We start from the raw sequence: 19,812 nt of genomic DNA, 5'->3' as shown, positions 1-19,812 counted from the left end.
TGTTTGTGTCAGATTTCAATCTATTTAGAGTGAACTGGATGCATACTGGTTGCAAAGTGGCCAGGAGGTTGAGGTCCTAATCAAGGTGTAAACCAAGCTCTGGAACACATGGCAGATGGCAACGTTTCATGAAATCTTCTGTCCCGAGGAATCAGGTCATCTCCCTGGATGACGGACTCGGAAGGCTTGCCTCTTCTTGGAGAAACAGTGTTGGCTGGTGAGCATGGGGGAGAGGGACTTGGTCACGCCTGGTTAGTAGAGTGATCCGGGTGACACGGTGGGTGTAAACAGAAGGGAGCCTTCCTTGATGAGTGCCTGGATACTTAACACCTCTTTTCATCCGTAGAGCCATTTATAAATGTGGTTCTTGCAGATAACCCCCAGGATCCCAGGCTGGTATTTGCATGTTGCTTCATAGGAAGGTGGATGCAGTGATTGTTTCAGAGATGAGGTTTGGGTCGCAACTCTGTGCCTCCCTCAGAATGCTCTGAGATTTTCCATTTTGATGGAAATGTTTGGGAAGGTCTTGGCTCGGATGAGGTGTCCTGTGCTCATTAGGAAGTTCCTGGAGTGTGAAATGAGGCCATTTTCTCTGATTTAGACATGCTAGATTTCCACGGGCAGCCAGAGCCTGTCTGGAATTTCATAAGCTGTCCGTTGAGGCCTTCGCCTTTAATTTTCAACCTGGAGAAGAGTCTTTCTTTGGAGTCACATAAAAAACAGCTGCCAACCATTTCCCCGTTTCAGAATGACTAGCTTGAAATGGTAAGCATGTTAATAGGTAGTAAAATTGCCCGTTTCTTAAACTACTTTAAGTGGATCCCTTTGAAAGGGCTAGATAATTGGGTAACTTTAAAAGAGATGCAACATTTCTTTTATTGCTATTATAGTAACGCTCACTGGAGTAAGGCCTTCAGGGTGGTATGTGTTTTAACTTTGCCTTTTGATGAATGCAGGTAAGAATGATTTTTAATGCTAAGTCGCTCAGTCATGTCCGACAACTTGGGACTTCATGGACTGTAACCCACCAGGCTCCTTTGTCCATGGGATTTCCCAGGCAAGAATGCTGGAGTGGATGGCCATTTTCTTCTCATCGTCTGACCCAGAGGTTGAACCTGTGTCTCCTGCGTTGGCAGGTGGATTCTTTATCCACGATGCAAAGCTTCATTAATGGGCTTCCCTGATCCCTCAGTGGTAAAGAATCCGCCTGCCTGTGCAGGAGACAAAGATTTGATCCTTGGGTTGGGAAGATCCTCAGGAGTGGGAAATGGCAACCCACTCTAGTATTTTTGCCTGGGAAATTCCATGGACAGAGGAAGAAGCCTGGCGGGCTATAGTCCACGGGATTGGAGAGAGTCAGACACAACTTAGCAACTGAACAGTGACAACAAACCCAGCTGAGATTTTTTTTGGCCGTTGGGGGGTAAGGGTGGAGAAACCAGAGACAGCGTTTGACATTATTATTATTATTTTTAATAAATTTATGTAGTTAGTTATTTTTGACTGTGCTGGGTCCTCACTGCTGCGCGCAGGCTTTTTCTCTGCGAGGGGGCTACTGTTCAGCCGAGCTGCTCGGGCTTCTCTCGTTGCAGAGCACAGACTTCGGTGTTTGTGGCACACGGGATCAGTAGCTGTGGCTCTTGGGCTCTAGAGCACAGACTCAATAGTTGTGGCGTACCGACTTAGTCGCTCCGAAGCACGTGGTATCTTCTCGGATCAGGGATCAAACCTGTGTCTCCTGCATTGGCAGGTAGATGTTTTACCAGAGTCACTAGGGAAGCACCCCCCCCCCCCCCCGCCCATTTTGGGCCTTATTGATAGGCTTTCAGATAAAAACAGCGCCCACCCTGAATTCTAGAGGACCACCCAGTCATCTTCATTACAACCATGTTACTAAGGAGCACGGTCCTTTTCGGGTGTGTTTATTGGGGTTGGCTGTGTATCGGGACCCTCAGATGGAGGGGTGGAAACCACGCAGCTGGTTTCTCTCTGAAGTAGTCATCTGTAGCTGACAGCAGAACCAGGAGGTCACAGCCTTTGGTGGAGAAGGCGGGCTCGGCAAACTTCTCACGGGCCAGAACGCAGTGGCATGACCACATCCAACTTTTAGGATGGTCCAGAAATGTTTGTTTTGGGTAACCAGTTCCTCCTCCCTGCAAACAAAGCAGAAAGTGGAGATTTGGTGGGGGAGGGGGTCTCTGGTGCCCGGTCATTTCTCCCTGGGTGCAGGTTCTGGCACTTTCTGTCCACAGTAGAGCCGCTTGTGATGATCAGGTCGTGTGTCTGGGTTCCCAGCCCGGCATTACCATTGTCACCCCTCTATAAATCTGCCTTAATGGCCCCAAGTTCAGTGATTGCTGAGCTAAGTGGGGGATGTGTGAGTAGTAGTCACAGTTCCTATTTTGCTGACTCATAAATAAAGGAAAGTTGGTGCATGGAACCGTAGCCTTGTATGTGTAAGCATTTAATAGATGGTAAAGACAGGCTGTTAAAAACCCAATGGGGTAGCAATGGATTATTAACTTCTTCACATTTGGGGAGGACATTTTATGAATATAAGTTTTAGAAGACATAAAGTGGATCGATGGATCAGACTAAGTTGAAAAAGACCGCATGTTCCATACATGTATCAGAAGGTATCACTAAGGGGAGAATTAAGGGAAAATGTCTGCAAGGGTTTTGTGGGATAAGATATGCAGGGCTCTTAAAGATCCATTAAAAATACCAACAAAGTTAAAATGTGGGAAAGAGCTGAGATGTCATGGGAGAATTGCAAATTATGATGTCCATAGTAATGAAAATTAAAATGTGGGAAAGAGCTGAGATGTCATGGGAGAATTGCAAATTATGATGTCCATAGTAATGAAAAATTAAAAAATCAAAATAATGGCCAGCAGTGGGAGAGGGATAGCAAATAAATAATGTATTCATATTGTAATGAAAATCATACAACCATTTTAAGTCATGTTTTCAGAGAAGTTTAATGATGTGGGAGACATGCTTTCTAGGTGATATTAACTATAAATGAATTAAAGTTCTAAATTCTGTATGAAAAAAAAACCCACAGAGAAGTCTCTGGAGGAGACACTATAAGTACAAAAGACATTGTCCCTGAGTGTTAGAATTACACGTGATTTTAGTTCGTCCGTTTTTAATTTTATTTTGCAAGACTTGTGCAGAAAGTGGAAAGGTTATCTTCTATGGAAAGGAAAAAAGTAAACATTGTGAAAAAGGAAATGGTGACATGTCATTTACCAAAATAAATAAATCTTGCGGCTGCCTGAGTGGACAAAGACGTGTTACTTGTCCTTACAGAACAGTGTGGGTTTTTGGTGTAAATGTTGTTGCTCTTGACTTCTATTCAAAATGATGGGTCTGGTTCATTAAACTGAACTTATTTTACAGTCGCTGATTACCTTTTTACAGCATGTAGTTAGACACAGACAGAGTTGAATCAGTAGGAATCTTAAAAACTTGAGCAGACTTTTTCCTCCTTTAATAAGGGCATAGAAGCTACTGATATTTGACTGATTTACTAGTAGTTAGGTTCATAGACTTTTCCTTGCAGAAAAACTGTGCCTGATTACATTTCTGAGGTGGAATGATTTTCTTTAATTTGTAGATGAATGAAAGAAGCTGTAATTTTAGTGGCATAACTTAGCTGCTAAGATTGCTTCTCTTTTGAAATTGTTTTGGTATAAAAACAGCACATTCACTGAAAACCTACTACTTTAAGAAGATTGCAGTGAAAGATTTTGAAATATTATGGAGAAACTGTTCAGTCTGCTTTTGAAGTTCTTTAGGTTTTAAGATTCCTATGCTCTTTAAACTAGTTTGCTATATGTTAAAACTACCAAGAGAAGCAAGAATTGGTGCTGATTTAGGGCATATTCCAAACTCAAATATCATAAACTTCTGCTTACCTAGGCAGTGGTCTGGGTGTTCAGTATGGCAGCTGCTAATCACATAAGGCTTTAAAATAGATACGCATGCATGCTCAGTTGCTAAGTCACGTTCGACTCTTTGTGACCCCAAGCCTGCCAGGCTCCTCTGTCCATGAGATTCTCCAGGCAAGAATACTGGAGTGGGTTGCCATTTTCTTCTCCAGATTGAAATAGGTATAAAAAGAAATATTACTCAGCCATGAAAAAGAATGAAAAATTTGCCATTTGAGCAACATGGATGCACCTGGAAGGTATTATGCTTAGGGAAATATGTCAGACAGAGGAAGACAAATACTATATGTTATCACATATATAGAATCTAAAAAATGTAACAAAGGGATATAATGAAACAGAAGCAGACTCACAGACATAGAGAACAAACTAGTGGTTATCAGTGGGGAGAGGATGGGGGAGGGGCAAGTTAGGAGTAGGGGCTTAAGATATACAAACTCAGTTCAGTTCAGTCACTCAGTTGTGTCCGACTCTTTGCGACCCCATGAATCGCAGCACACTAGGCCTCCCTGTCCATCACCATCTCCCAGAGTTCACTCAAACTCAGTGTCCATCGAGTCGGTGATGCCATCCAGCCATCTCATCCTGGGTCATCCCCTTCTCCTCCTGCCCCCAGTCCCTCCCAGCATCAGAGTCTTTTCCAATGAGTCAACTCTTTGCATGAGGTGGCCAAAGTACTGGAGCTTCAGCTTTAGCATCATTCCAAAGAACACCCAGGGCTGATCTCCTTTAGAATGGACTGGTTGGATCTCCTTGCAGTCCAAGGGACTCTCAAGAATCTTCTCCAACACCACAGTTCAAAAGCATCAATTCTTTGGCACTCAACTTTCTTCACAGTCCAACTCTCACATCCATACATAACCACTGGGAAAACCATAGCCTTGACTAGACGCACCTTTGTTTGCAAAGTAATGTCTCTGCTTTTCAATATGCTATCTAGGTTGGTCATAACTTTCCTTCTAAGGAGTAAGCGTCTTTTAATTTGATGGCTGCAGTCACCATCTGCAGTGATTTTAGAGCCCCCCAAAATAAAGTCTGACACTGTTTCCACTGTTTCTCCACGTATTTCCCATGAAGTGATGGGACCAGATGCCATGATCTTTGTTTTCTGAATGTTGAGCTTTAAGCCAACTGTTTCACTCTCCTCTTTCACTTTCATCAAGAGGCTTTTGAGTTCCTCTTCACTTTCTGCCATAAGGGTGGTGTCATCTGCATATCTGAGGTTATTGATATTTCTCCCGGCAATCTTGATTCCAGCTTGTGCTTCTTCCAGCTCAGCATTTCTCATGATGTACTCTGCATAGAAGTTAAATAAGCAGGGTGACAATATACAGCCTTGACGTACTGCTTTTCCTACTTGCAACCAGTCTGTTGTTCTATGTTCAGTTCTAACTGTTGCTTCCTGGCCTGCATACAGATTTCTCAAGAGGCAGGTCAGGTGGTCTGTATTCCCATCTCTCTCAGAATTTTCCACAGTTTATTGTGATCCACACAGTCAAAGGCTTTGGCATAGTCAATAAAGCAGAAATAGATGTTTTCTGGAACTCTCTTGTTTTTTCCATGATCTAGCGGATGTTGACAATTTGATCTCTGGTTTCTCTGCCTTTTCTAAACCCAGCTTGAACATCTGGAAGTTCACGGTTCACGTGTTGCTGAAGCCTGGCTTGGAGAATTTTGAGCATTACTTTGCTAGCATGTGAGATGAGTGCAATTTTGCTGTAGTTTGAGCATTCTTTGGCATTGCCTTTCTTTGGGATTGGAATGAAAACTGACCTTTTCCAGTCCTGTGGCCACTGCTGAGTTTTCCAAATTTGCTGGCATATTGAGTGCAGCACTTTCACAGCATCATCTTTCAGGACTTGAAATAGCTCCACTGGAATTCCATCACCTCCACTAGCTTTGTTCGTAGTGATGCTTTCTAAGGCCCACTTGACTTCACATTCCAGAATGTCTGGCTCTAGGTGAGTGATCATACCATCGTGATTATCTTGGTCGTGAAGATCTTTTTTGTACAGTTCTTCTGTGTATTCTTGCCACCTCTTCTTAATATCTTCTGCTTCTGTTAGGTCCATACCATTTCTGTCCTTTATGGAGCCCAAAAGATACTAGGTATCTTCTCTTAATGCATCCTGCAGGAAGAGTTACCTAAGGGAAACCAAGATACGAAATACGAGGTAGTAATTTCTCAGTTTTTTCTTTATCAAGTGATGCCCTATCACGCAACATGTTCTTATTCTCTGTTTCCATTCAGTCTCTCCCTGTCTGTCCATCTATCTGGCATGCAGCCGCCCTAATGATTTTTCTGAAACAAACCTGATCGTTTTGCTTCTTAGAAGGAAGCCCTGCAGTGCCCACTTCTGCCTGCAGAGTGAAGTGCAAGGATCGGGTCTCTATTTTGGCAAACCAGCCCTGACTGGCTGACTCTTAGTAATGATAGCACTTGGGTATTTCACTGGCTGTTAAGTACACAAACCAGATTGTAGGATTCTGTGAGAATCGGCTGTAATTTTGCCTGTTTTCCCACCAATTCTAGCAGAATGCAAGTGTGGAGTCACCCTCTTATTACAGGGAAAGTGCAGTTGGTCAGAAAGCACGTTATTGGCATGCAGTGATGCTTTGTCTGGTTTTAGTAACAAATCATTTGTGAGACACCAGTTACCTTCCCTGTGTGTGGGGATGCTGAGGCCCGGGCAGGGGATGGGGGGTGGGTGCAGTTCCTGCTTCATAGCTTCCAGCGAGAGAGGAGGGAGAACGTAGATCTCGGAATGTCTTACTAATGCCGCCAAGGTAGATTTGGGGGTTGAAATGGCAGTTTTGTTGATTGAATGACACTTCTGATGATTGCTGAAAAATGTGTCCCTTACTGGTGATGATGACCTGGAGAAAATGGATGCTTTTGCTGTGCTGTGACCTTGTTTTTGACCTTGTGTGGGTATGTGCTCTTTAGTCTTCAGTCCTGGTATTTTCTGTTGCTAACGTGACGTCACTCCCTGCAAGTTGTAATGATCGGTAGCCGCTTTGAAGGGCTGCCGTTCGTGTCGGAGAGTTCAGAAATTCGTGGTTACGATTGCCGTGCTCTGACTTCTGCTGTTGTTGGTTTCCCTTAGGTAACTCTTCCTGCAGGATGAATTGAGAGAAGACGATCTCAGCCGTTGAGAATGGAGGGCAGTGTGTCAGCTTCCAGTATGCGGGACCCTTCATCCTCACCCTTGGAAAAACATCAGAGCTCCGCTGATCGTAATGGAGATCTTGACTCAGGTGCGATTTTGTTTCCTAAACGAGTTTGGCCATTTGACGTCTTGATCGGTATTTTCCTGAGAATGTTTAGAAAACATTGGGGTGTATTCTGAGGCTTTACATACTGCTTGTTCTGAGATCTGCAGGGATATTTATAAGCATATAGCAGCTTGAAAGTTAACGGAAAATTGGGTTCAAAATACTAGACAGAGCAGGCTAGGTTATAATAAGGGGACATGTCACTTCAAAACGTCAGTGGCTCTGTGATCCAGCAGTCCCCATCCTGGGCGTGTATCTGGACAAAACTGTAGATAAATGCACCCCACTGTTGGTGCAGCACTGTTTACAGTAGTGAAGAGTTGGAAGTAGCCAAAGAGTCCGTCGACAGATGAATAGGTTAAGAAGATGTGGTACCCAGATGCAGATAGACTCTTAGCCACAAAAAGAATGAAATGGTGCCATTTGCAGCAGCGCGTATGAATCGAGAGGTTGGTTATCGTACTAAGTGAAGGCAGTCAGAGAAAGACAAATACATATGCTATCACTCTATATATGGAATTAAAAAATAGTACAAATTGAACTTATTTACAGAACAAAGGCACTCACAGACAGAAAACAAGCTTAAGTTTATCCCTCTCTTGGATAAATTAGGAGGCTGGGATTAACATATACACACTGCTATGTATATAATAGATACAACCACATCCTGTTGTATATAGCACAGGGTACTCTACTCAATATTCTGTAATAAACCATAATGGAAAAGAATCTGATAAAGTATATATATGTGTGTGGGGTGTGTGTGTGTGTGTGTGTGTGTGTGTGTGTGTGTGTGTGTGTTATGTATGTGTGTGTAACTGGGTCACTTCGCTGTACACCTGAAGTGAAAACAACATTGCAAATCAGCTGTGCTCCAATAGAAAATAAAACCTCGGTAGCTTAACACAGTAAGTGCTTATAAATTGGCCATATCGTTTGAGCAGGGCCAGTGGAGGCTCTGTCCGGTGAGTCCTCCCACACCCTCTTTAGGGCTGTCATCTCTCCACGATGCTCCGAGGTCTGTCCTCACAGGGGTGAGCCGGGCTGGAGGGGCTTGAATCAGCGCTTAAATCCTTGAGCCCAGAGGAGGAGACCTTTGCTCCCAGTCTCTTGACTAGAACTAGTCGCGGGTTTCGCCCACTGCAAGGGAGGCGACCAAGTAAAATTGTCTCCCATGTGCCCAGAAAGAGAGGGCCAGGGTGATCTGCCCAGTTGTCGGATGCCCCTTCCTAAGACCCTTTCTATCCTTCTTTTCCTTTTTTTGGCTGTACCTCGAGGCTTGAGGGATCCTAGTTCCCCTATCAGGGACTGGACCTGGAGCACGGCAGGAAAAGCACCAAGTCCTAAAGAGCATAATGTGAAAGATATTTAGATTGTGTGAATTTGTGCTAAGATATTTCTCCTTTTTAAGAAATCCCAAACAAAGCAATGGATATCTCTGATTGAATTTTCTATTTAACCAGTGAATTTATACACGCATCTTTTTCTAACTACTGACGTAATAAAGAGTTTATTTTAAAAAGATAATTTTTTAAAAATAAAGTTTTGTGATATTTACATAACAGCAACTTTTATAAGGACAGCTTGGCTCTGAATCATAAACATTGCTCTGGAGAATTCATTAAAAAATGACCATTAGCTTCTGGGAGATTTGACCTCCATCTGGAAAGTTACAAGATGTGTCTTTGCATTTTAATGAGACCACGAGTCTTAACGTGGTTGCTCCTGGGTGTTTGTGTAGTTGGGGGTCCCCCACCCTCACTCCCAGGTGCTGTAGTTTCCTGCGTGATGATCCACTTTTTGTTATGAAAACTTCAGCTTCACACGGAGGACTCTCTGTCTCATAAACAGCTTTTTTATTTTTCGTTTTGCCTCATTTTAAGGAAGGCTCAAATAGTAGTTGGGGCCCATGACACTCGAGTCCCCTCAATGAAATTGTTGTTCAGTCGCTACAGCATGCCAGGCTCCTCTGTCTTCACTATCTCCTGGAGTTTGCTCAAATTCATGTCCATTGAGTCGGTGGAATCAGTGACGTTATCCAACCATCTCATCCTCGGCCGTCCCGTTCTTCTTTTGCCTTCTGTTTTTCCCAGCATCAGGGTCTTTTCTAATGAGTCAGCTCTTTGAATCAGGTGGCCGAAGTATTGGAGCTTCAGCTTCAGCAATGGTGCTTCCAAAGAATATTCAGGGTTACCATGTAAAATTTCTCCTCCTCCCAGGGGCCCTGAGGCCACCCCCAGGATAAGCCCCATGGATGCTCCGAGGCCTCCCCAGTAGACAGCCTGGGCGGCTCTGGTACGGGGCTCAGAGAAGGAAGTTGGGTCGGGATTGGATTCCTGCTCCATTTCTTCAGTTGCAGTGATGAAAGCAGGCAAAACAGTGTGCTGATGGAGATGCCTTGACATTCTTTTTTCAGACCAGCTCAATGTAATTTGCTGATGAAGCCTGCAGATAGAGTGGCATTGCACATTCAGACAGGGCAAGCCACTGAGGGAAAGAATTATGCTGGAAATGTGGGCTTGATGGATATGTTTTTTGTATTAGGGGTATACCAATGTGAGTAGTTGAACGTGACTTTTCGGCTAAACAACAACCAGAGTTCCATGGGCTCTACTATTTGGGAAGGAAAGGAATCAACATTCTTTGTAGAAAATTCCAGATCTCTTACTCTTCCTGCTGGGGACTGGTTCAGTGTGACTCAATAATATTCCCCCTTCTCCCCTTTTAGAGTCTCTTTGAACAGTTGTTGCCTCCCTAACTAGGAGAATGGGGTGTGTTTCTTTTTTTTTTTCTGGAAAGTCCGTCTGGCCTTCTTGGGGTCTGGAAAGCTGAGACAGCCTTGAGGGCCTTGTGTTGTCCGTCCCCCCTCCCAGGTGTAGTCCTGCAGCCGTGAACTCAGGCCTAGGATGGATGTTGGCTAGTCCTTGCCGTGTTCCATCCATGCCATGTGTCTGTCCAGTGTGCTTACAGTGGCTGTTGTTCAGTGGCTAAGTCGCGTCTGACTCTCTGTGACCCCAGGGACTGCAGCACGTCAGGCTTCCCTGTCCTTCACCATCTCCTGGGGTTTTGCTCAAACTCATACCCATTGAGTCAGTGAGGCCATCCAGCCATTTCATCCTCTGTCACCCCTTTTTCCTTTTCCCTCAGTCTTTCCCAGCATCAGGGTCTTTTCCGATGAGTTGGCTCGTTGCAACGGTAGAACTGTTTTTTAAACCTTGTGATCCTAGGGACTATCAGTAGTTAGAATGATAAAGATTGAGTGTCTTCTTCATTTCTCTTTCCACTTAAATATCTAGCTCACAAGAAGGTGCCCTGTAAGATTTCATTTACTCTAAACCTGCTGGTTTTCTGTTCCTTGACTGGGTACTGGAAATAGGTTTAATATTTCGCTTGCAAAGGACTTCATTGGCAGCCCACTAATTAAGACTCTGTATAGGGGGCACAGGTTTGATTCCTGGTTGGGCAACTAAGATTCCAAGTTTCATGGCCCCCCCAAAAATTTTTTTTCCCTTGCAAAGTTAGTCTTATTTCAGATGGTAATATTCTACAACCCAAGATCTGATCCCTTAAAAAAAGATGAGCGAGTCCTGTGTTGATTCCATTTTTCACTGTAAAGTTGTCTGCGTGTCCACTTTTCAGTAAAGTGTTCAGTATTCTTTTTCTAGTTAATAGGAGTGATTCTGGTCACATACCCAGCGTTCTGTATTCTAGAAATGGATCACCACCAATAAACGCTCCCTTCTTTTAAATCGTGACATTTCTGTAGTAGCTCATCATAATCTGTTTGCATTACATCATGGGGAATGCCTCCCACCGGTTCTTGTGCAGAGAAGAGAGATTGTCTATAGAGTTTCCTTGATAAAACGTGGATGGGTTTAAGAGGTTTATGAATCAGCTGTAAATATTTGCTGTGGGTTTATGAGACCTCCGCTCATAAACATTGTGTGTTTATCTGTTGCTCTTTGAAATGTCTTTAGAGAATCAGCTGCTCAGGGCATAGGTGGCTGAGGAAGTGTCACTGCTACAGTTTCCAAGAGGCCGTCTTGTGGGTAATCTTCAACTTTGTGCATGATTTTATTGTTAAAACAGCATTGTTGTTCAGTCACTTAGTCGTGTCCAACTCTTTGTGACCCCATGAAGACCTATAAGACCTTCCAAAACAGCACTGAAGTCTGGCTCTTGGGTGCTTTTTAAAGTATTTATTTAAAAACTTTTTTTTTTGGATGTGGACCATTTTTAAACTCTTTATTGAATTTGTTACAATACTGCTTCTGTTTTATGCTTTGAATTTTTTTTGGCTCCGAGGCATGCGGAATCTTAGCTTCCCGACCGGGACCGAACCCACACCCTCTGCATTGGAAGGGCAGATTCTTAACCGTTGGACCTCTAGGGGAGTCCCTCAGAAATCTGTTTAGATGATAGAGAGCGCCTGTGCTTTCCCGAGCACTGGTCTCACTGATCAGGAGGGGCCCAATTATACCTTGTCCTTTCTTGATTGACGGGTGTGAATGCCTGGGTGAGCGCCAGAGCTGCTGTGGCCTGTTTTAGTGGGAGAGGAGAGTGGAAGCGTAGCTTGTAATGAATTCACATTGGGCAGAAGCGGCCTTTTTGGTGACAATGTAGGTGAGAATCTTATGGAGGATCAGGAGTTTGGGGAGTGGGTTCAGAGTTGAACTTGAGATTAAGCCCTGGCTGTGGTCTTCCCACCACTTCCAGGGACCGGAGCCGTCAGGTCTCCTCTGGTTCTGACGCGGGTTCCTTAGGGTCAGGCCTGGACAGCACCAAAGGTGTCTGCACGGTAATCCCCACCTCCTAATCTGTGCCCCCTTCCTGTTCTGTGTCCACGTCCGTTTCCTGTCTGTCTCTGCCCTGCAGATAAGTTCATCCGTGCCATTTTTCTAGATTCCTCATATGTGCCTTAATAGGCGATACTTGTTTTTCTCTTTCTGACTTATTTCACTCTGTGACAGATTCTAGGTCCATCTGCATCTCTACAAATAAGCCCGTTTCTCCCCTTGAATGGCTGAGTAATATTCGATTGTATCACATCTTCATCCATAGGTCTGTTGATGGACATTTGGGTGGCTCAGTGGTAAAGAGCCCGACTGCCAGTGCGGGGGCTGCAGGAGACCATTTGATCCCTGGGTAGGGAGGGTCCTCTGGAGGAGGAGATGGCAACCCTCTCCAGGATTCTTGCTGAGAAATCCCATGGACAAAGGGGCCTGGCGGGCTGCAGTCCACGGGGTCGCCAAGAGTCAGACGTGACTGAGCGCACATAGACACACTCCTAGGTTGCTTCTGTGTCTCCTTCCAGTCTTCTCTTTCTAAAACCAGCAAATGGGAACTTTGAAAAAGAATTCAGCACTGCCCGTCTACACATTGAATTTGTTCCTCTCTCACACCAAAGAGTTTCTGATTTTCATGGAAGGCCAGGGCCTTTCCATTCTTCTTGCTAGTACTGATTTTCTGGTTTTTTTTTTTGTTTGTTTGTTTGTTTGTTTGTTTGGTTTATGTTTTGAGTGTTTCTTTTAAACGTTAAAAAATTTTCATTTTGTTTGGTCTTTCCGCAGAAGAAGGCTCCAGTTTGGAGGAGACCGGCTTCAACTGGGGGGAGTACTTGGAAGAGACGGGAGCCAGTGCAGCTCCACATACATCCTTCAAACACGTAAGTGATGGTGGCGTCCCTTCTGGTTTGCGTTTGGGATGTGGGAGATGCCACACCTGTTTTGCGAAAGGGAATGAAAAGGAAAGATAAGTTTGGCCAAGATTTATCCCCTGGAGAAAGGAAAGGCTGCCCACTCCAGTATTCTTGCCTGGAGAATGCCATGGACAGAGGAGTCCATGGGTTCGCACAGAATAGGACACACCTGAGCGACTAACAGTTTCTTAGAAATATGTAGGAGATGAGGAAGTGAGTGGTGGGGGGTGAGCCTTGCTCTGATCCTGCCCAGGGCAGATGCTCACAGGTTTCAGCCTTGTTTTGAGCCTCAGAAAGCCAGAGCAGAAGGCTGTGTTCCCGTCCGTCTGGGGGACGGAGGCAGGTAAGGTTGATGTGAGCAAATAAAAGCAACTGGGCAAGTAGGTGTTATGAGTCGTGTCTTCTTAGGAGGCGTAAGGACTGGATATTTTAATTTTCCGTTGATATTTTTACTTTGAAAGGACACCTAAAAAGCCATCTAGCCATTTGTGGACATATGAGCCTAATTATAGGAAATGCCAGAAGTATTCAGGAAATATTTGGATCAAACCAAAAAATCACCCTCATCAGTACTTTTTTTGAACAATGCAAATAGTGTGCCAAGCAGAGGGCAAGTCCCAGGAAGTAAAAAAAAAAAAGTTTTCATCCAGTGTTTGCTTAGACAGGAGATTTTGGTGCTGTATCATTAGCAAGAAAAAGAGTAACTTTCTAGGACGCAAGTTCCTGGGTTTTACTCTTTGCTTTACTGGAAATGAAAATTTGATAATGAGAGACATTCCACTCCCCGCCCCCATACCAGGCTTCCCAAGGCAGAGATTTAGCCATCATAAACAAATCCCGGGACTTTCTCTACCTGGTCTTCCCTCTGGCTCTTTTGCTAAATTAGGAAAACACTTTCTTTATTTTAATGCAACATTTTATTCTTTTTGGAGGTGAAGTGTTCTTTTGAAAAAGAGTTTAAGACCTTATTAAACTTGCATGACCTCGTTAAAGGTGGATTGCATTCCTGATTGCTTTTTAACACTGACACTTAGATTGTTATAATTACTGGCTTATTATGAATGGGATTGTGGCCATTTAGTGAAACCAGCAGGCAAATATTAAAACATAACAAAACTAATACTCGCCTATACCAAGTGGTTTCCGTTTTGCCAAAGCCGTTGTAACGTGAGCCCTGTCTGGTGCCAGAAGGACTTGGTAGATTTCTCCAGGCACTTTAGGAATGAGGTAGATCTTCCTTGGAAGCTCAGTGGTAAAGAAACTGCCTGCCAGTGTAGAAGATGCGGGTTCTATCTCTGGGTTGGGAAGATCCCCTGGAGAAGGAAATGGCAACCCACTTCAGGATTCTTGCTGAGGAATCCCATGGACAGAGGAGCCTGGCGAGCTCCAGTCCATGGGATCACCAAGAGTCGGACATGACTTAGCAACTAAATAACAATTGATCGACAGCTTTTCCCTTCCTTTCTGTATCGGAAAGGTACCAACATCTCTTATGAAGTCAGTGCTGTTCTCTTTCACCCAGTCTGTTCCCCTCCCTGCCTTTCAGTCATGGTATAGTGTCCTGTCCTGCAGAGGATCCATGGGTGAACAGTTTATAATCCCATCATCTGTCTGTGCAGCAGATACTCAGGGACATCTGATGTGCTTGCTCTAGAATATTGTAGCTTGCAAGGGTGGAAAGTTTTCTTCTGTGGGGAGGGCTAGCAAACAGTCATAGACACGTGTGTGTGTGCTAAGTTGCTTCAGTCGTGTCCAGCTTGGTGCAGCCTAATGGACTGCAGCCTGCCAGGCCCTTCTGTCCATGGAATTCTCCAGGCAAAAATACTGGAGTGGGCTGCCATCTAGAGGATCTTCCTGACCCAGGGATCGAACCCTTGTCTCTTAAGTCTCCTGCCTTGGCAGGCGGGTTCCTTACCGCTAGCACCATCTGGGAGCGCCTTCATAGATGATAACCCTTAATTAAAAAAAAAAAAGAAAGAAAATCCATTTTCTGAGGCTGCACTGTTCACATGCCATCTAGCCATGAGCCATCTAGCACTTGGAAAGTGTGTTGTCGAAATTGAGAATGAAAGTGAGCAGGACCCTACAGGACCTTCCTGGGGACAAATACCCATGTTCCTAATTCCAAAGCTTTAGCTTCCTAAGGTCTTCTCTGAGTTTCAAAGAGCAGATTTAATCAGAGAAGTAAGAAAAATGAACAAGGGAAAGCTGTCAAGCAAGACAAAATAATAATTGTTTAGTTGCCAAGTCATGTCTGACTCTTGGGACCTCATGGACTCTAGCCTGCCAGACTCCTCTGTCCATGGGATTTCCCAGGCAGGAATCCTGGCGTGGGTAGCCATTTCCTCCTCCAGAGGATCTTCCCAGCCCAAGGATCCAACCTGTCGTCTGCATTTGCAGGTAGGTTCTTTACCACTGAGCCACCAGGGAAGCCCCAAATAATGATAGTTTAGCCATAAAACAAAGTCAAGGACCCTTAATTCCTCCTCATGGGCTGCAGATAATACCCTGAGCATGATCCTTGAGTAGTTTTGCAGATACCAAAACCCCCACCAGCTGGAAGAGGTTAACTGCATGGCAGCCAGCAGCATGTGGACCCCAGACACGTCAGAACCAGAAGGTTGATGACTGAGTTTCTGAACACATCACCCTGTCACCTTCGCACCAACCAGTCAGAGAATTGTGCATTAGCTGATTTCACAGCTTGTGGCCCACATCCCTGACTTTGCCTTAGAAACCCAGGGAGTTTGGGTCTTTTGAGCATGAGCTGCCCATTCTCCTTGCTTGGCCCTGCAGTAAACCCTGTACTTTGCTTCACCGCAGCCCAGCCTGTTGATTGACTTTACTGGACGTCTGACTAACAGACCCAAGTTCTGTTTCGTAACAGGATGTGCTGTTAAGTGTAGAATGCACACCAGATTTCAGAGGCTTCCTTGGAAAATAAGAATGAAAACTTTCTTGTTACTATTTTTTTAATGTTGATTACATCTTGAAATGATGCTACTTGGGATTCTTTGGGTTAAATAAAACACATTACTGTGATTAATTTCGTCTGTTTTATCTGTTTTTAAAGTGGCTACTAGGAAATTTAATGACTCACCAGTGGCTCACGTTATATTTCTCTTCGGCGGTGACGGTCTCAGGAAACAAATATTAAGCGTTAGGTTTTTAATCATTCTTGTTATTTTCTGGATGTTATGTGTCTAGTGTGTGATGGATTTTTTTGTGTTTTTGGTTCTTTAAGGTTGAGATCAGCATTCAGAGCAACTTCCAGCCGGGGATGAAGCTGGAGGTGGCCAACAAGAAGAACCCGGACACATACTGGGTGGCCACAGTCATTACCACCTGTGGGCAGCTGCTGCTGCTGCGTTACTGTGGTTACGGGGAGGACCGCCGGGCTGACTTCTGGTGTGATGTGGTGATCGCAGACCTGCACCCCGTGGGGTGGTGCACGCAGAACAACAAGACCCTCATGCCCCCGGACGGTGAGCATGGGCTGGCCCAGCTCTCGGGCATCACTTGTGATGCTCAGAGAGAAACCTTGTAGCGATTTGATAACTGTGATTTCCTTGGAAGATCCACCATTTTCACAATCTCTTCTTGAGTGGCTTCAGCCTGAGGGTGCTGGAGTAAGGGGGAGCTGGGTGTATTTTCAAGAGTTGGAGCTGAACCTAATGGCTGAACCCACCGTGGCCCTTTATAACCTTTGAGCTTAATCAATCCTTGTGCGGGTGTTTGGAGATAGGAAAAGGAAGGCCGAAGTGATCCTGACGGTGGAGGTCTTATTCTCTATTTCCTGCTGATGGGTTATCTTGCCTGGTTTCTGGGTGAAATCTTGCCTTTCTGCTGTCCTTGCTTATCTCAAGACTTACTCTTAAAATTTGACACTTTTAAAACGTTCGGAGGAGAAGTAAGTGGGTTTCTTCACTTTATAATACATCCTCTAGTGGGTCGTTTTAGAGAGAAGTTCCAGGATACAGAATTTTAATACTCTTAAGAGCTGATGGGTTCATTTAGTTAAAAAAAAAAAAAAATCTACATTGTAGCTTTAGAAAAGGGGGCAGAGTTGATAAATCAATTCTCTTTCTTGCTTGGGTGAAAAATGTGGCAGCCGCCCTAGTTTTAGAAACACCATCAAATCTGTATCCTCTTGACTTGGTGCTCTTAGGCAAGACCCAGACACACTTAAAATGACAAATTGCAAGTGAAAAATGGGGAAACCCCGTGAGAAGGAGACACCATTAATGTGACTGAAAGATCTGAAGTCTGTTCCGACCATCCCAAGTGAGGCTAATTGGAGAATTTCTTTATTGCTCGTTTTAGAGGACTTTTAACAAAATTGAGTAGGTGATCGATACACGGCCTGGAAATCTTGCGTACGGAGAACAAAGTCAGGAAGTCGCAGGTTCACAGGGCAAGAGGTTTATTGATTGCTGTAGTGCAGGATAATCATTGCTTTGTAGCCAGAGATAGCAGCTCGTTCCAGAGGGAATCGTGGGCTGTGTTTTTGCCCAAGGATTCTTGGTGGTGTGGTTTTCTGTCTTGCAGAGCTCATCACACGGTATATCCCACAGCTGTACCTGGTTGATCTTTGTCATGGTTAAACTTGAAAGGCGTCCCAGACTATTTAACACGAGTGAAAGTGGTCCATGACACCTCATATATTTGTTTGAGATGCTGCGTGGTGAAAGATTTTGTTACTGATCCCAGGAATCACAGGGTGGGAAAAGCAGGAACATGGCAGGTGGAGCCAGAGGTGGGGGTTCTTGTCTTCCATTTCCTGTAGGGACCTGGGTGAGACCCCTCCATCTTCTCCTCTTTGAAATGAGAGGTGATGGTGTATAATCTCTAAAGAGCTTTCCAGCATGACCTGCCTTGGTTTGTGATCCCTGGGAAGGAGAGGAGGGGGAGGGCACGGGTTTTGCTATTGGGTGTGCAAAGAGTGGAGTTTGCTTTGGGATTAGAATCGGTGGAATTCCAGCCTGGGAGTCTGTGCAGAGCACAGAAGTCAGGTTTCTTTGTGATTGTTGGGGCTGGTGATGTTTCGGTGGATCAGGGAGCAGACTCAGTGGGGAAATCATGATGAGCATTTGAGTCCTTTGTTGCGTGCCATGGATAGAATTTCACTTGATACAGAATTGTAGACTCTGCTTCCTCTTTGGAACCCTGAGATCTGGGAGTGGAGCGCTCAGTTTCTGAGAGACTGGTCAGAACGTGGATGACAGTTTCAACATGCCGTTGGATCAAGCGAGAGGGCAGGAGTTTTGGGTGATTTTATTAATAGGGAATGGAGAGGACTGCCTTTTCTGGTCACATGTAGGGTGCAGGGCCCCAGTCTTTCAGGTCATTTTGGGATTCAAGTAGCTTTCTGTCTTCTCAAGTCACCGCCCTGAAAACGGGTCATTTTAAAAATTTTAGATGATCCTTTACCAAGCACATGGCATCTCTTGCAGTCCTGTATGTTCCTGCCTTGCTCTTTTCTTGTTTGTTTGTTTGCATTTATTTATGTAATTTGGCTGCCTTGCGTCTTAGCTGTGGCATGTGACATCTTTGTTGAGTCATATGGGAACTTCCTCAAGGTGCACGGACTCTCTAGTCGTGGCGTATGGGCTGAGTCGGTGGAAGTCTTGCGTACAGAGAACCAAGTACATCCCACAACCATGCCTGGTTGATCATTCAGGCTTAGTTGCTCCGTGGCATATGGGATCTTAGTTCCCTGACCAGGGATTGAGCCAGTGTCCCATGCATTGCAAGGCAGATTCTGAACCACTGTCCGCCAGGGAAGTCCCTGCCTTGCCCTTTTAAGTGAAATTAGTCTTTGAATCAGTGCAGGCCATCATCACACCGTTGATGTTAGGAGGAAGGAAACAGCGTGGCAACAACTCCGGGGTAGTTTGTTAAGAGAGTTCCTTTAATAAAGACAGGTTCGGAGAGACTTGGGTTTGGTGACCCACTGGCCATTCCAAGAGCAGTGTTCCTGCTCCAGAGCTGATTTCATATTAAAAGTATTAAGAAGCACAGTACATTAAAGCCTCACTAAGTGCAGTGGAGGATGATAGCTCTTAATATCGGAGCAAAATGTAAAGCATTTCAGCTTGCTGAATCAATACACCTCGATTTATTCATAAGCACGTTCACGCTTGCAAAGGGCAGCTGCCAAATAATTATTGTTTATGGTGATAATGTAAGGAAATCGCTTAACCCAATGACTGTTTCACTGTTATTTGTTCAGAAGTAACAACATTGCCTCTTAACGTCTGGGCTTGGGGAGCTTTGGCATCCTGGCAGGTACCCGCAGAATCCCGGAAAGGAATGCTCCTGTGAGACTGCAGGTAAACACATTCGAGGATGCCCATCCAAATAATGCCTACCTTCCCAGCCCCTGGCTTATATTATACATTGAGAGGTATTATATTTATGTGCGCTTGCTACTGTTGCAAGGAAAGTATGGGAATTCTGGTGCCTTAGGATTCATGCCACTAATTTTTATTTTTCCCATTATTAAAATTTCCATAACTTGAATTGCAAACTCTGCAGTCTTGCCAGAATGACTCTATTTGCCGTTCGAGGTTGAATTAGAACGACTGGAGTTAGTTAGTAGGTAACTTATTTGAATACAGGGATGTTTATTCATGAAGTGTTGGGAGAAAGTGTGACTGTGGCCTTCTATTAGGTTGTGGGACTGGATCCTGCCTGGTTGTGAAGCTGGTGCTGGACTGTTTGGGGGAATTATTGTTTTTGCTATAGTTGATTGTGAAATAAGAGATGTGGCCGTTGGTACACAAGACCCTAATGTGAGTGGGTGACAGAACTTACCGGTCTATAACCCTTGTTTAACTGTGGACGCAAACTAGACTTTGTTTGTGTTACATGAGACAATCA

The 19,812-nt window shown here is 44.6% G+C and overlaps 1 protein-coding gene across 4 annotated transcripts in view; it reads left to right on the top strand.

The window, feature by feature from the left end:
- The window catches only part of SFMBT2 (Scm like with four mbt domains 2), a 182,173-nt gene that overhangs the window by 10,598 nt on the left and 151,763 nt on the right, over window positions 1-19,812 (top strand). For all 4 annotated transcript variants that reach the window (XM_027976510.2, XM_015099536.4, XM_027976509.2 and 1 more), the window contains exons 2-4: window positions 7,064-7,214; window positions 12,803-12,897; window positions 16,175-16,415. In XM_027976510.2, coding sequence (XP_027832311.1) covers window positions 7,115-7,214; window positions 12,803-12,897; window positions 16,175-16,415 — 436 coding nt within the window. In that variant the 5' untranslated portion in view covers window positions 7,064-7,114. The remainder of the gene's footprint in view (window positions 1-7,063; window positions 7,215-12,802; window positions 12,898-16,174; window positions 16,416-19,812) is intronic.

The sequence above is a fragment of the Ovis aries genome, chromosome 13 (assembly GCF_016772045.2).
Source record: "Ovis aries strain OAR_USU_Benz2616 breed Rambouillet chromosome 13, ARS-UI_Ramb_v3.0, whole genome shotgun sequence".
Classification (NCBI taxonomy): domain Eukaryota; kingdom Metazoa; phylum Chordata; class Mammalia; order Artiodactyla; family Bovidae; genus Ovis; species Ovis aries.
The sequence above is the reverse complement of the archived record's forward strand: the minus strand, read 5'-3'. Positions and strand labels throughout refer to the sequence as shown.